General features: G+C 40.9%; 1 protein-coding gene across 1 annotated transcript; it reads left to right on the top strand.

Annotated features, from left to right (window-relative positions):
- The first annotated feature begins 7702 nt into the window (after positions 1-7702).
- On the top strand, positions 7703-8698 carry LOC125021460 (claudin-4-like). The gene has a single exon (XM_047607544.1). The coding sequence runs from the start codon at positions 7993-7995 to the stop codon at positions 8578-8580; it is 588 nt and encodes a 195-aa protein (XP_047463500.1). The 5' UTR covers positions 7703-7992; the 3' UTR covers positions 8581-8698.
- Positions 8699-13563: the final 4865 nt, after the last annotated feature.

Genomic DNA, 13563 nt, shown 5'->3' with positions numbered 1-13563 from the left:
ATGCTTATTGGAGGGTCTATTCTCTGTCATTGTACTGATCAGTGTGTACATTTTAAGTATTATACTCTCAGAGTAAATAGAGTCACTGCTGTAATACATTTTGATACAATATATATTTTTGTTATTACAAAATACAGATCCTCTTAAAACCAAAACATACAACTATGTACATTTAAATTAAACTGTGTTCAGGTATTTTCAACAGCAGCTAATTTTCCCCCCATGTTTTAACATATTGCCACGTATCTTTTAGTTGTTTGTATTGACCTTTGTGTAATGTCGCACAATTTGTTATAAATGTTATATAAATGTATAAATGTTTTGTTTTAGTTCTACTGACGTGATTAAAATAATAAATGTGATGATATTTGTACAGTCAAACATTAATGGTGTCTGATTTGTGAACAATAACTTGAAGACAGCATGCATTTTTATAAACCTGAATATGTACAATTCGTCTTTTAGAGAAAGAATGAGAACATGTACTGATATTGTTTTAGATATAATCTGATGAGTTGAGGTTGTGACACCTTCCCCCTTCATATCAGAGTTTCATGTGAAAATCATCAAGATTAAAAGCTGATGTGATGAGAGAGGAAGTGTCTTCAGTCTGGTACCTGGCTCAGCGTTTAGACCACAGGTACCAGAGTTTTCCTGTTTCTAACAGTTAAATTATTAAACTAATAACTATCTTTAAATGTTTTTGAGGATTTATGTGTGATGTTAAATGAACTTGGAGCAGGGCGACACAAGTAAAGAGACAGAAGTTACTAAAAGACTGACACATTATTGGTTTTGTTCTTTTCATGTAAACCATGTTTCTGTCTGCTCCGACCACTCATCACCTCCTGGTAGAATTAAAACAGACACAATATAAGCTGCCATGGACAAAATGTGAAAACAGAAAAACTACATTTTACATTTGGAAAATCACACAAATTAGTACCAACACAACAGTCAATGAGGCCAGTGCCCAAGACTCATCTGATTGGCTTAGCTGGTGAGTGATGTCATCTCCATCTAGGACCAGATCAACGATACACAGACAAGGTTTTAAGAGCAACAGATCACAGGAAACGACATCTGAGCTGATACGACCACACTGGAGAGAGTTTGTAGAGGAGGTACACTGAGAGAAATCACCACTTCTGGATTCAGTAACAGGAGCAGCAGCTACAATCTGTGGAGAAGACATCCTTGGTGGACAAACGACTGACAACGAAGAGATTAAAGGAAGAAACTAAGACTGTATTTGAAGTAAATTTGGAAGCAAGGACAATCAAACGGAAGAAAATCCTGACTTTACTTGAACCAAGAAGAGATAAAGAACGCGTAAAGTAGTATCTGGGAGCATAATGGTGTCTTTTGGACCGGAGCTGACCGGTATCTCTCTGTCAATGCTGGGCTGGGTGCTGAGTGTGATCAGCTGTGCTCTTTCGAGGTGGAGGGATACCACTCTGACTCTCTTGGTGGATTTACCTGAGATACTGCAGTCCTCCAACGGACTAGCAATAATTGCCGTCTTTGTGGGTGCAGTGGCACTCCTCATTATCATGGTGGGAGCAAGGTGCACGGCCTGGATCGAGACCGAGCGGCTCAGAGCCAGAGTACTGGGCTCCTCTGGAGGGTTGTTCATCACTGCAGCTCTCATCCAGTGGGCACCTTTTTTGTGGACACCACTAGTCACCTCTGGAGAGAGGAAGATGAAGAATTGGGTGGCTCTGTATCTGTGTGCTGTCTCCTCTGGCCTGCTGATAGTCGGGGGAGCGGTGCTCTGCACAATGTGCACTCTGTATAAAGACACACAGAAGAGAATTGATGAAACAAAGAGATACAACACTAACCTCCAGACTTGTGTCATACACTCTGCTACTCCAAGCTCAACGGCTCAAAGCTCCCACCACATAAACAATTAGATCTGAGGTAGGAGGACAAGACTGGAGAAGGATTAAGAAGAATTGTGATTTATTTCATTGTTATAATTTTAAGAAGTATTTTTCTTATTTCTAAATTTCATTGAAAATGTATAGAAATATAGTTCAGTAATAATCACACTGGTTTAAATGGAGACAATAAAATAGTTAACTGGTAAAAGATAAAAGCTAAAACAGCTGGATGGATATTTAAGATCAGGAATATGTGAAGACATTTACTTGTGAATGGATTAGGAAGCTCTTTGTTGTCACTTGATCAGACTGTTTTAACTGAGCTGATCAGGAGCAAATGATAATCTAATTTAAAAAGACACAAAAACAAATATGGTAAAAAGATGAATGTGGTTTACTCTCAGTGAGCGTCATTGTATCCCAGAGAAGAACTGTTCTTTTATAGATGTATTTTTTTGTCTTTACATTTGGATCCATGAGGATGTTTGTCATTGTACTGATCAGTGTGTACATATTAAGTATAATAAGTATCATACTCTCAGAGTTAATAGAGTCACTGTTGTAATGCATTTTGATACAGTACATTTTGTTATGTTTTTACAAAATACAGATGCTGAGTCAGACAACGTCAACCATAAAATATGTACATTGAAGTTTATCTATGCACAAATGTTTTCTTTTTTTATTCATTTTTTCATTTTAATTTTTACTGTATTGCCACAAATCTTTTAATTGTTTGTATTAGCCTTTGTGTTATATCACATATTTTCTTGGTTTCAACACAATGTATAAGAAGCTAATCAATGTAAATGTTTTGCTTTTAGTTCTACTGACATGATTGAAATAATAAAAGTGATAAAGATTTGTACAGTCAAACATTAATGGTGTCTGATTTGTGAACAATAACTTACTTAGGTACCAGAGTTTTGAATGGATAAATTATTAAATTAACAAAACATAAAAGCTGCATTTTTCATTTAGAAAATGTCACAAATTAACACCAACACAACAGTCATTGGACAATTACTGCCTCTTTGTTTGGGTCCTCTGGATGTCAGGAGAAGATTCTGCGTTTCACTTCTCCCCTGGTCGAGCCACTGCACCGAGCCAGTCACACTACCTGGGCCAGCTCCAGCAGTAATCTTGTTGACAGATTTGGCGCCAGATCGCTGCTTTGTCGGGATGAATGTAACCAGGCTGTAGCATTAGGACTGATTATAACCAACCATTTGGTTAAAGGACTGGGAAACTCTTACCTTTCTGACTCACATTCATACTGTTCAACTGCTTGCAGTTTTATCATTGATGTCTATATATTGTACACATTGTTTTAATGATTGATGGCTGTGAACCAACTGACTTTGTTTTTTTACTACATTTTGTTTGTCTTTTGTTCTAGGCAGAGCGTGGAGACACACACACATTGCATGCATGGTGGTAGGTTTGCAGTGCAGTGGTCACTTTATTAGTGTGTAGATTTGCCCTTTCTGTTACAGTGTGCAGTTTGCAGTGGTTTGCAGTACTCACAGTGAACACGCATGGTGGTTGTTGGGGTTGGTGATAGAATCTCCACGCAGTGAGTACCCGGTCTAGTATTTATGTTATTTTATTCCAGTAGTTGGCATAGTACTCATTTTAGTATTCTTATCATCGTATAATAAAAAGACTTTTGTCATAAAATTATAACCATTGGTTTCTGTTTATTTTTAGGTCCTCTTTTCATTTATTTCATTTTTGCAAATAAATATTATTATTCCTTGACTGCACGACTACAGCTCTTCTTATCTGTAAAATTTGCTTGTGTCAATTGTCCAGCAATTGCAGCCTCTGTTGGTACTTTTGATACTTGCTCCTCATTGTGTTTACTGGACTTGGTCACATTACGGAAGCCTCAACAAGATTTTGCAGGGTGTTGCACGTATAGAGAGCCTTGAAAGCACGGATGATGGCTTAGTCCAAGGGCTGAATCAGCGATGTAGTGTTCGGCAGCAGGAATTCGATTTGCACACCGTCATACGACAAATCATCAGCGTGACCTCCGGCGTTGTCAACGAGCAGAAGCACTTTAAGGTCTAGTCCTTTTCCTCTCAAATAACGCTTGACCTCCGGGATGAAACACAGTTTGAACCAATCCAGATTGAGCGCTTTTGTCATCCAAGCCTTTGCGTTGTGCATCCAGTAAACAGGCAACACATCCTTATTTTTGTTTTTCAGGGCTCTAGGATTTTAGACCTATAAATAAGCCCTGGTTTTATCATAAGCATTTCCACACATAACCAGAGTCAAACGATCTTTCTGGGCCTTAAATCCCGGGGCTTTGGCTTCTTCCTGCATGATAAAGGTGCGAGAGGGCATTCGTTTCCAAAATAAGCCTGTCTCATCCATATTAAAAACTTGTTCAGGCTTATATCCTCCTTCTTCAATGATCGCTTTAAATTTGTTGTTCACCTATGCCTCTGCTCCAGTGGTATTCGCAGAGGCGGCCTCTCCGTGCAGAGAAACATTTTCCAAAGTCCAAAGCGTTTCTGAAATTTCTCAAACCAGCCCTTGCTGGCATTAAATGGGCTTGATACTGCGTTAACAGCACTCGTCGATGGCCTGAGATCCGCATACTCCTCCTCTTTGCTGTCACGAATGTCTCGCTGTCAGCAAAGGTTTCATAAAGTTTTTTGGCTTTTGTGCGGATAACGTTGGTATCCAGCGTAATGTTCTTTTTCCTGCAGTCATCAATCCACAACGCTAAAGCAGACTCCATCCTTATGTAGCCAGGATGGATCTGCAGGGTTCCCGACTACGCTGTTAGTGTGTTGTACTCTGCTTCAGTGACAGGGGGCACGGGTCTGGTTCTCACGTTCAGCTTTATTCCTCCTGTATGACAGTGACACGGGACAATGCTTGTGCAATGATCATCTCTCCTCCACATAACTCCTAACACACACAAAAAAGCATGAGCATATAGACTAGGACATGGAGGACCCACACACACGTGCGCATTAGCTCGGTCACTCATGCACATATATGCAGGGGGAGGGTCACACTTAAACAAACTCTCCTTGTTTCGCTCAGAATTACTCTAAAAACACGCCACTCCACTAACACCTCCATAAACACATCTCGAAACATTAATACATCAACATTCTTTGTTAATTTTGCATTTAAACTCAAGAGATATGACTTTTTTCTTTCTTTTTTTTTTTTTTTGAACGCAAAACAGAACAACATAGCTCTCCCAGTTAAGGACGGCGCAAACTGAGGAGAAGCAGAACAACACTCCGTCACACCCACTGACTTTCAAAATAAAAGCTCGGGTTTGTAAAAATAAAAGTTATATTATAAAACTTGAGTTATAGTTAAAGAAATCCATATTTACAGTAAATATAAACTTAAACACATCATGTGAAGGGTTTTGGTGAAATAAATTATGATAAAATAAATTATGATAAAATAAAATAAAATAAAATAAAAATTCCCAGATATCTTGTTCTCTTTTCCTATCTGTTACACTTACGATGGTCTTGTTGCGGACAGTTTCAACCCTTTTTGTATCCTTGTTCAAACTTATTGCTGCTGTCGTCCTTATGTTATTTTCCTCCTTCTTTATGGAACGAACCGAAGATTAATTTATTCCGTAATGGCGCCCTATAGCCGCACAGCTTCGACCTTCTCTCAGCATGTCCAGCAGTTTTATTTTTTTGCTGCGATAGTTAGCATCTTCCTCTGCCTTTTGGGCGCGTCCGCAGGCGCATTTGTCGGTGCAGAACGTTTCGTCAACATTGTGGGTTTTGTCATGGAGAAAATTTGCAAACGTAAAAAGCATGACTGATGTTGTGATGAGAGAGGAAGTGTCTTCAGTCTAGTAACTGACTCAGTGTTTGGACATAAGGTTTCATGTCTTAAATGGTTAAATAATTAAACTAATAACACTCTTAAAAATGTTTTTGATAATTTATGTGTCATGTTAAATGAACTCAGACACAAAAAGAGACTGAACAGACTGGTGCAGAGACCGACTCTGTTCTGCGCTGCCCTCTTCAGCGTGAGTGATCGACGAACCGATCCCACCCCCTGCATTGCCGCTATAACAGCACTGAGCAGCATCTTCAGCAGCCGACTGCTCCCCCACCCCCTCACACCGTATGAAGGGGCTTTACCACAGGTTCTTCCTTCCTGTTGCTGTGAGACTGTACAAGCCTGCACCTAATAGACCACAAACATATAGCTACTGTTGTATTCTGCATTTTGTATTTATTTAATGGCACTGTCCTTAATTATTTGTTGCTGTAACACTGAAAGCTTAAAAACTGAAGCGATAAATTCAATATATTACCATCAAAAGGGTTTTGTGTGTTTATCTTCTTGAGGACATTTGAGTAGGCACAAAGACAAGTGTGTTGCAAAGACAAGTTCACAAAAGAAAGAACGTGTTGAGATCTTGACCTGACTAAAGGTCAGATGTCTCCACTTCAGGAGTCCCAGGGTAGAAAGTTGGGATATGCGAATGAGTTGTGTTCCATTAGTTTGGCGATCAGGACCTGCAGGCCCTCTGGAGGAGTGTTCATCATCACAGCTCTGTTACAACTGGTGCCTGTTTTCTGGATAGTGCATAACATCACATGGTACTGCTACGGTGACACTGGAGAGAAGACCAGGGCGGCCCTACGTCTGGGATGGGCCACCTCTGTCCTGATGCTTATTGGAGGGTCTATTCTCTGTCATTGTACTGATCAGTGTGTACATTTTAAGTATCATACTCTCAGAGTAAATAGAGTCACTTTTGTAATACATTTTGATACGATATATATTTTTGTTGTTATAAAATACAGATTCCCATAAAACCAAAACATAAAACTATGTACATTTAAATTAAACAATTAAATTTTCAGTAACGGAAACGTCGTTATAAAGATGGAAATAGTAATCAGTTAGATTACCCCGTTACTGAAAAAGTAACGCTGTTTATTTTATTCAACTATTCAACGCTATTAACGTTATTCCCATCACTGCGTATCTTGTAGTTGTTTGTGTTGACCTTTGTGTTATGTCGCACACTTTCTTATAGTTTCAACACAATGTCTAAGAAGTTTGTCACTGTAAATGTTTTGTTTTAGTACTAACATGGTTAAAATAATAAAAGTGATAAAGATTTGTACAGTCAAACTTTAATGGTGTCTGACCTTGAAGACGACATGAATTTTTATAAACCTGAATAGGCACAATTTCTACATATTTTACCTAAAGAATAAGAACATGTACTGATGTTGTTTCTGATATAATCCGATGAGTTGAGGTTGTGACACCTTCACCCCTTCCTGTTAGAGTTTCATGTGAAAATCATCAAGATTAAAAGCTGATGTGATGAGAGAGGAAGTGTCTTCAGTCTGGTACCTAACTCAGTGTTTAGACCACAGGTGCCAGAGTTTTTCTGTTTCGAATGGTTAAACTATTAAACTAACAACTATCTTTAAATGTTTTTGAGGATTTACGTGTAATGTTAAATGAACTTGGAGCAGGGCGACACAAGTAAAGAGACAGAAGTTACTAAAAGACTGACACATTATTGGTTTTGTTCTTTTCATGTAAACCATGTTTCTGTCTGCTCTGACCACTCATCACCTCCTGGTAGAATTAAAACAGACACAATATAAGCTGCCATGGACAAAATGTGAAAACAGAAAAACTACATTTTACATTTATAAAATGTTATCATGTCAATGAGGCCTGTGCCCAAGACTCATCCGATTGGCTTAGCTGGTGAGTGATGTCATCTCCATCTAGGACCAGATCAACAAGACACAGACAAGGTTTTGAGAGCAACAGATCACAGGAAACGACATCTGAGCTGATACGACCACGCTGGAGAGAGTTTGTAGAGGAGGTACACTGAGAGAAATCAACACTTCTGGATTCAGTAACAGGAGCAGCAGCTACAATCTGTGGAGAAGACATCCCTGGTGGACAAACGACTGACAACGAAGAGATTAAAGGAAGAAATAAAGACTGTGTTTGAAGTAAAGTTGGAATCAAGGAAAATCATACGGAAGAAAGTCCTGACTTTACCAGAACCAAGAAGAGATAAAGAACACATAAAGTAGTATCTGGGAGCATAATGGTGTCTTGTGGACCTGAGCTGACCGGTATCTCTCTGTCAGTGCTGGGCTGGGTGCTGAGTGTGATCAGCTGTGCTCTGCCCATGTGGAGGGTCTCCACCACTGATGGTTACAACACCGACACCACTCAGACTCCCCGGGAGGATTTACCTCAGGAACTGCAGGCCACCAAGGGACTAACAATAGCTGCCATCATTGTGGGTGCAGTGGCACTCCTCATTACCATGGTGGGAGCAAAGTGCACGGCCTGGATTGAGACCGAGTGGCTCAGAGCCAGAGTAATGGGCTCCTCTGGAGGGGTGTTGATCACTGCAGCTCTCATCCAGTGTGCATCTGTTTTGTGGACAATACTAGTCACCTCTGGAGAGAATAATCAGAAGAATGGGGTGGCTCTGTATCTGGGTGTTGTCTCCTCGTTCCTGCAACTAATCGGGGGATGGATGCTATGCATAAGGTGGCATTTGTATGAATACAAACCAAAGAGTAGAGATGAAACAAAGAGATACAACACTTACCCCCAGACTTGTGTCATATACTCTGCTACTTCAAGCTCAACGGCTCAAAGCTCCCACCACAAAAACGACTAGATCTGAGGTAGGAGGACAAGACTGGAGAAGGATTAAGAAGAATTGCCACCTATTTTATTATTATAATTTTAAGAAGTATTTTTCTTATTTCTAAATTTCAGTATGTATAGAAATATAGTTCAGTAACAATTACACTGGTTTAAATGGAGACAATACAACAGTTTGCTGGTAAAAGATAAAAGCTAAAACAGCTGGATGGATATTTAAGATCAGGAATATGTGAAGACATTTACTTGTGAATGGATTAGGAAGCTCTTTGTTGTCGCTTGATCAGACTGTTTTAACTGAGCTGATCAGGAGCAAATGATGATCTAATTTAAAAAGACACAAAAACAAATATGGTAAAAAAGATGAATGTGGTTTACTCTCAGTGAGTGTCAACATATCCCAGAGAACAGCTGTTGTTTTATAGATGTATTTTTTTTGTCTTTACATTTAGATCCATGAGGATGTTTGTCATTGTACTGATCAGTGTGTACATATTAAGCATAATAAGTATCATACTCTCAGAGTTAATACAGTCACTGTTGAAATGCATTTTGATACAGTACATTTTGTTGTTTTTACAAAATACAGATGCTGAGTCAGACAACGTCAACCATAAAATATATACATTGAAGTTTATCTATGCACAAATGTTTTCTTTTTTTATTCATTTTTTCATTTTCATTTTTACTGTATTGCCACGTATCTTTTAATTGTTTGTATTAGCCTTTGTGTTATATCACATATTTTTCAATATAATTTTCAACACAATGTATAAGAAGCTAATCAATGTAAATGTTTTGCTTTTAGTTCTACGGACATGATTGAAAAAATAGATTTGTACAGCCAAACCTTAATGGTGTCTGATTTGTAAACAACATTAAATTTTAGAATTTTTTAAAACCTGAATACATACAATTTCTGTGTTTTTAACCTAAAGCATAAGAACATGTACCCTGTTGTTTTAGATATAATCGGACGAGTTGAGGTTGTGACACCTTCCCCCCTTCGTGTTAGAGTTTCATGTGAAAATTGAGAGATATGAGAGCGGAAGTGTCTTCAGTCTGGTATCTGACTGAGTGTTTGGAGCACAGGTACCAGAGTGTTCCTTATAAATTATTAAACTAACATCTTTAAAACATAGTGATGGGCTGTCAGGGCCAGTAAAGCCTTCTCTACTGGCATAAACTTTATCAAAATCTGACTTACATTTTAATATTTTCCCATGAATTGTATTGAATTATTCCCAGCTGTTCTTTTCATTTTATGCCCTGTCTGTCTCTCAGTGTTTCTGGCACTGCAACTTTGTATTAGAACAATTATCCAATTATATTTCTGCCATCATGTGTTCCCAGAGTCATAGAAATCTGCCGGGGCCTTCACAATGTAAACTGAACCTTGAAAAACATTGTTATATGAGTGACCTGGCTCCTTTAAGAAGCTGAGGAGTGTGTGTGTGTGTGTTTGTGTGTGTGTGTGTGTGTGTGTGTGTGTGTGTGTGTATGCAAAAAGGAGAGAATTTGTGTGTGGAGAAGAAACCGCGTTCGCGGTGTTAAGAAAAAAGTGGCAAACAAGGCAGACATGCTGTAGCGTCTAGTGATAACTGTTTTCAGCTTCATCAGTTGAAATGCATGGCAAAGTTTCAGTGTGAAAACATTAAACTGCGACTCAAGGGAAAGAACGTCCCGGTTTTAATTTCCAAATCTGCTAGTAAAGTGACTGGAGAGGCCCTGTAGCTGATGATTTAGCAAAGGGGTGCAATCATCCACAGGGATCCCTGGTCTTGACTGTGGGATTACAGCCGCCTGGTGAGAGAGATTGATGCCGCAGACGGCCCTTCTTTGGAGCATGCAGCAGCAGTGGCTGTGGAACTGGGACAGCTTGTATTCAAAATGGGTAAGGCCCTCTGTGTTTTGAGGGACATATATGATAAGTTGTCCATGGCCTACAGTGACAGTACAGATGTGGCGCGGGATGGCATTGGCGTTGAAATTTTCAGTAATGCTGTAGGCGATGCAGAAATTGTACAGAAACTGCAACCTCACACACACGCCCAGGCCTATGTTATGTGATGCACATGTGACCAGCCTTATGCATGCAGCTGCACGCTCAGAACAACTGCACCATTAAAGATGCTTACCCACTACCCTGCATCTAAGATACATTGGACACTCTCTCTGCTGGCAAGTGGTTGAGCACGCTGGACCTTGCATCTGGCTACTGGCAAGTTGAACTGGCACCCACAGCACGCAAACCAACAGCTTTTTGCACCAGACTGTTTGAATGGAATGTCATGCCATTTGAACTATGCAATTCCCCTGCAACATTCCAGCGCCTGATGGATTGTGTCTTGGCTGGCCTGCAGCAGGAGACCTGTTTGACCTACCTGGGCGACATCATAGGGCTGGGCAGGGATGTTTTAGAGATTTTGGAGACGACTGGGCCAGGTTTTCAACAGACTCCACCAGGCTTATCTCAAATTGAAACTGAGAAAATGCAGTCTCTTCCACCGCCAAGTAAGTTACTTTGGCCACCTCCATGGGAAGGTGTAGCCACTGATTCCAACCAGGTATGGATGGTACAGGAGTGGCCAACACCAACATCACTGCAGGAGGTGAGACAATTTGTTAGCCTTGCATCATACTATCGCCAGTAAGTAGACAGTCAGTGGCAGTCACAACTTGTCCAAGACGGAACAGTACTACTGTACCACATGACAGGAACTGCTAGCTGTGGTAAAGTTCGCATTACACATCCGACAGTATCTATTTGGGTGGCCTTTCATTGTCCAAGTGACCACAGCAGCCTTCAGCGATTAACGTACCTGAAGGAGCCTGAAGGACAGCTGGCTAGGTGGCTTGAGAGGCTTGGTGAGTACAATTTTGACATCATCCATCACCTGGGTCGGTTGCACACTAATGCTGACAGCCTATCCACAAGGGCCCTGCCCCCAGTCCTGTCGGTGTCAAATGGACTCTGACATAAATCAGGTAATGTTGAGTCCAGTGGGGATAGAAGTAGCCATGCCTGCTGGTAACAACAACTTAAATCCCACAGAGAAAATTACCAGACTGATACAAAAGAAACTGAGCTGTTTAGTGACTAGTCCCCAGAGGACTTGTATCGGGCGCGGGAAACCGATCCAGACATTGCACTTATCCTTACGTGGATTGAAGCTAGTGGAGAGCGTCCTCCGTGGGAAACAGTCTCACCATGGAAAACTCACAACATACCAGTGGAGCCAGTGGAAGCAACTCTACCTCTGGTTGGTAGAGGTTGGTGGGTGGACACTTCATGGTGGAACGTCACTTGGTTGCAGACCCAATACTTCTGGTACTGTATGAGGGAGGATGTTGCCCTTGTGGTGCCTGTACCAGCAGAGCATCCAAAGACCAGCCAAGTAAGACTCCACAAGCCTCCATGGGTACTGTTCGAGTGGGAGCTGTGGCTGAAGTCACCAGGGAAGCTCTTAGTGAATCAGTGAGATGGGCAAAGAGGCAATATGACAAGAACTCTTGCAGCACACAGTATCAAGTAGGCAATGCTGTGTAGTATCTTATCAATGGTATAAAGACATTCAAGAACAAAGTCAAAAAGTTCCTCCCATCATACAAGGGGACATACTTCATCGTGGGGCAGCTGGACGACCTGGTCTATCACTTTCAAAAGGGGCCCAAGACCAGAGCCAAGGTTGTTTATCACGACCAGCTGAAGCCAATCGGTCCTGTGATCTCCTGGACAACACCTGGGTGGTGCAGCAGGCTGAGCACTGGACACTGAGGTGCCACCCCCAATGTTGGACATGGACTTCCCTGATCTTAAAATAGGTCTGTCACAGCTATTCCCAAACTTGGAGGGAGCTGTGACCTCTGATCAAGCTGCAGATGATGCTCCAGCTGCTCGCCTTCCCACCACTCATTGTCTGGGCTTTTGTGTTTTTGCTGGGCCTCAAAATTGCGGGAGTGGTGTGGCGGAGCAGGAGTCACAGGATGACCTTGGTCACCGTGCAGTGTTTGTGGTGCCATCATCATCATCCCCGGAGACGAGGCAGCAACTGGTGTTCAGGTTCAAGAGACAGTTTAAGAGTTACAAAAGAAAGAGCAAAACTGTTCTCCTGGACTACTGTTGTAGACTGGTCAGTTACGACTTATTAAAACAACAACAACAAAAAAATCCTCTGAGGGGTAGTTTGTTACACTGAAAGCATAGCTGTGTTTGCTGTATTTTCCCTCCTGGGTTAACGTTATGAGTGTCAAGTGGTAGGAGTGTAAATTGAGGTGAGGACCCAAATGCAGGACCAATTGAAGAGGCAGGGAGTTCAACAAAAAGTATTTAATAATTAACAAAAGTTCTGGGTATGGCAGGTAAGTACAAAATACAAAAATCAAAACAATCAAGGGACACACAAGGAACACAGACAGGAAATCCAGAACTTAACAGAATAAAACAGAAAGCACAACACGACACAGACAGACATGACAAATCTCAAGGAGACATGACAGACAGGAAAGTAAGAAACTTGACAAAATAAAACAGGAAACTCCGAAACATGAGCACAAAATAAAAGACAGACACAGAACCTTGACAGTGAGTAACTCTTGAGATGCTAAAATGCCATGTAACAGTTTAAGCGAAGAAACATGTTCATTTATACCTAAAGTATGATTCTGTTGACAAGAATGTATGCACATTTCTACGGAAAACTGCTTCATGTTTCATTGCACTAGAGGCTCCACTTTTTACTATTGCCCACTTGTAATGAGCTTAACATCACTGGTTACTATAGCATCTTTAAGTGCTCTCTTTTTTTGTTTTCCAGGGCTGTTTGTTATTTTTGTGTGTTGCCCGTGCGGTAAGTAGCAGTTGTCTCGGGAGCACCCTGGAGTATTGACTGAGACAAGGTGTCTCCCCTATACAGACGGTTTGCAGGTGCATTAGTACCCGCCGCCAGTGCACACATGAAGATTAGGGTGCAGTTAGTTGGGGTTAGGTAGTTAG

Source organism: Mugil cephalus, chromosome 15, assembly GCF_022458985.1.
Source record: "Mugil cephalus isolate CIBA_MC_2020 chromosome 15, CIBA_Mcephalus_1.1, whole genome shotgun sequence".
NCBI lineage: Eukaryota > Metazoa > Chordata > Actinopteri > Mugiliformes > Mugilidae > Mugil > Mugil cephalus.
The sequence above is the reverse complement of the archived record's forward strand: the minus strand, read 5'-3'. Positions and strand labels throughout refer to the sequence as shown.

Excerpts from the sequence above, each read along its gene's own strand:
- LOC125021460 (XM_047607544.1), top strand. The coding sequence starts at position 7,993 with ATGGTGTCTTGTGGACCTGAGCTGACCGGTATCTCTCTGTCAGTGCTG.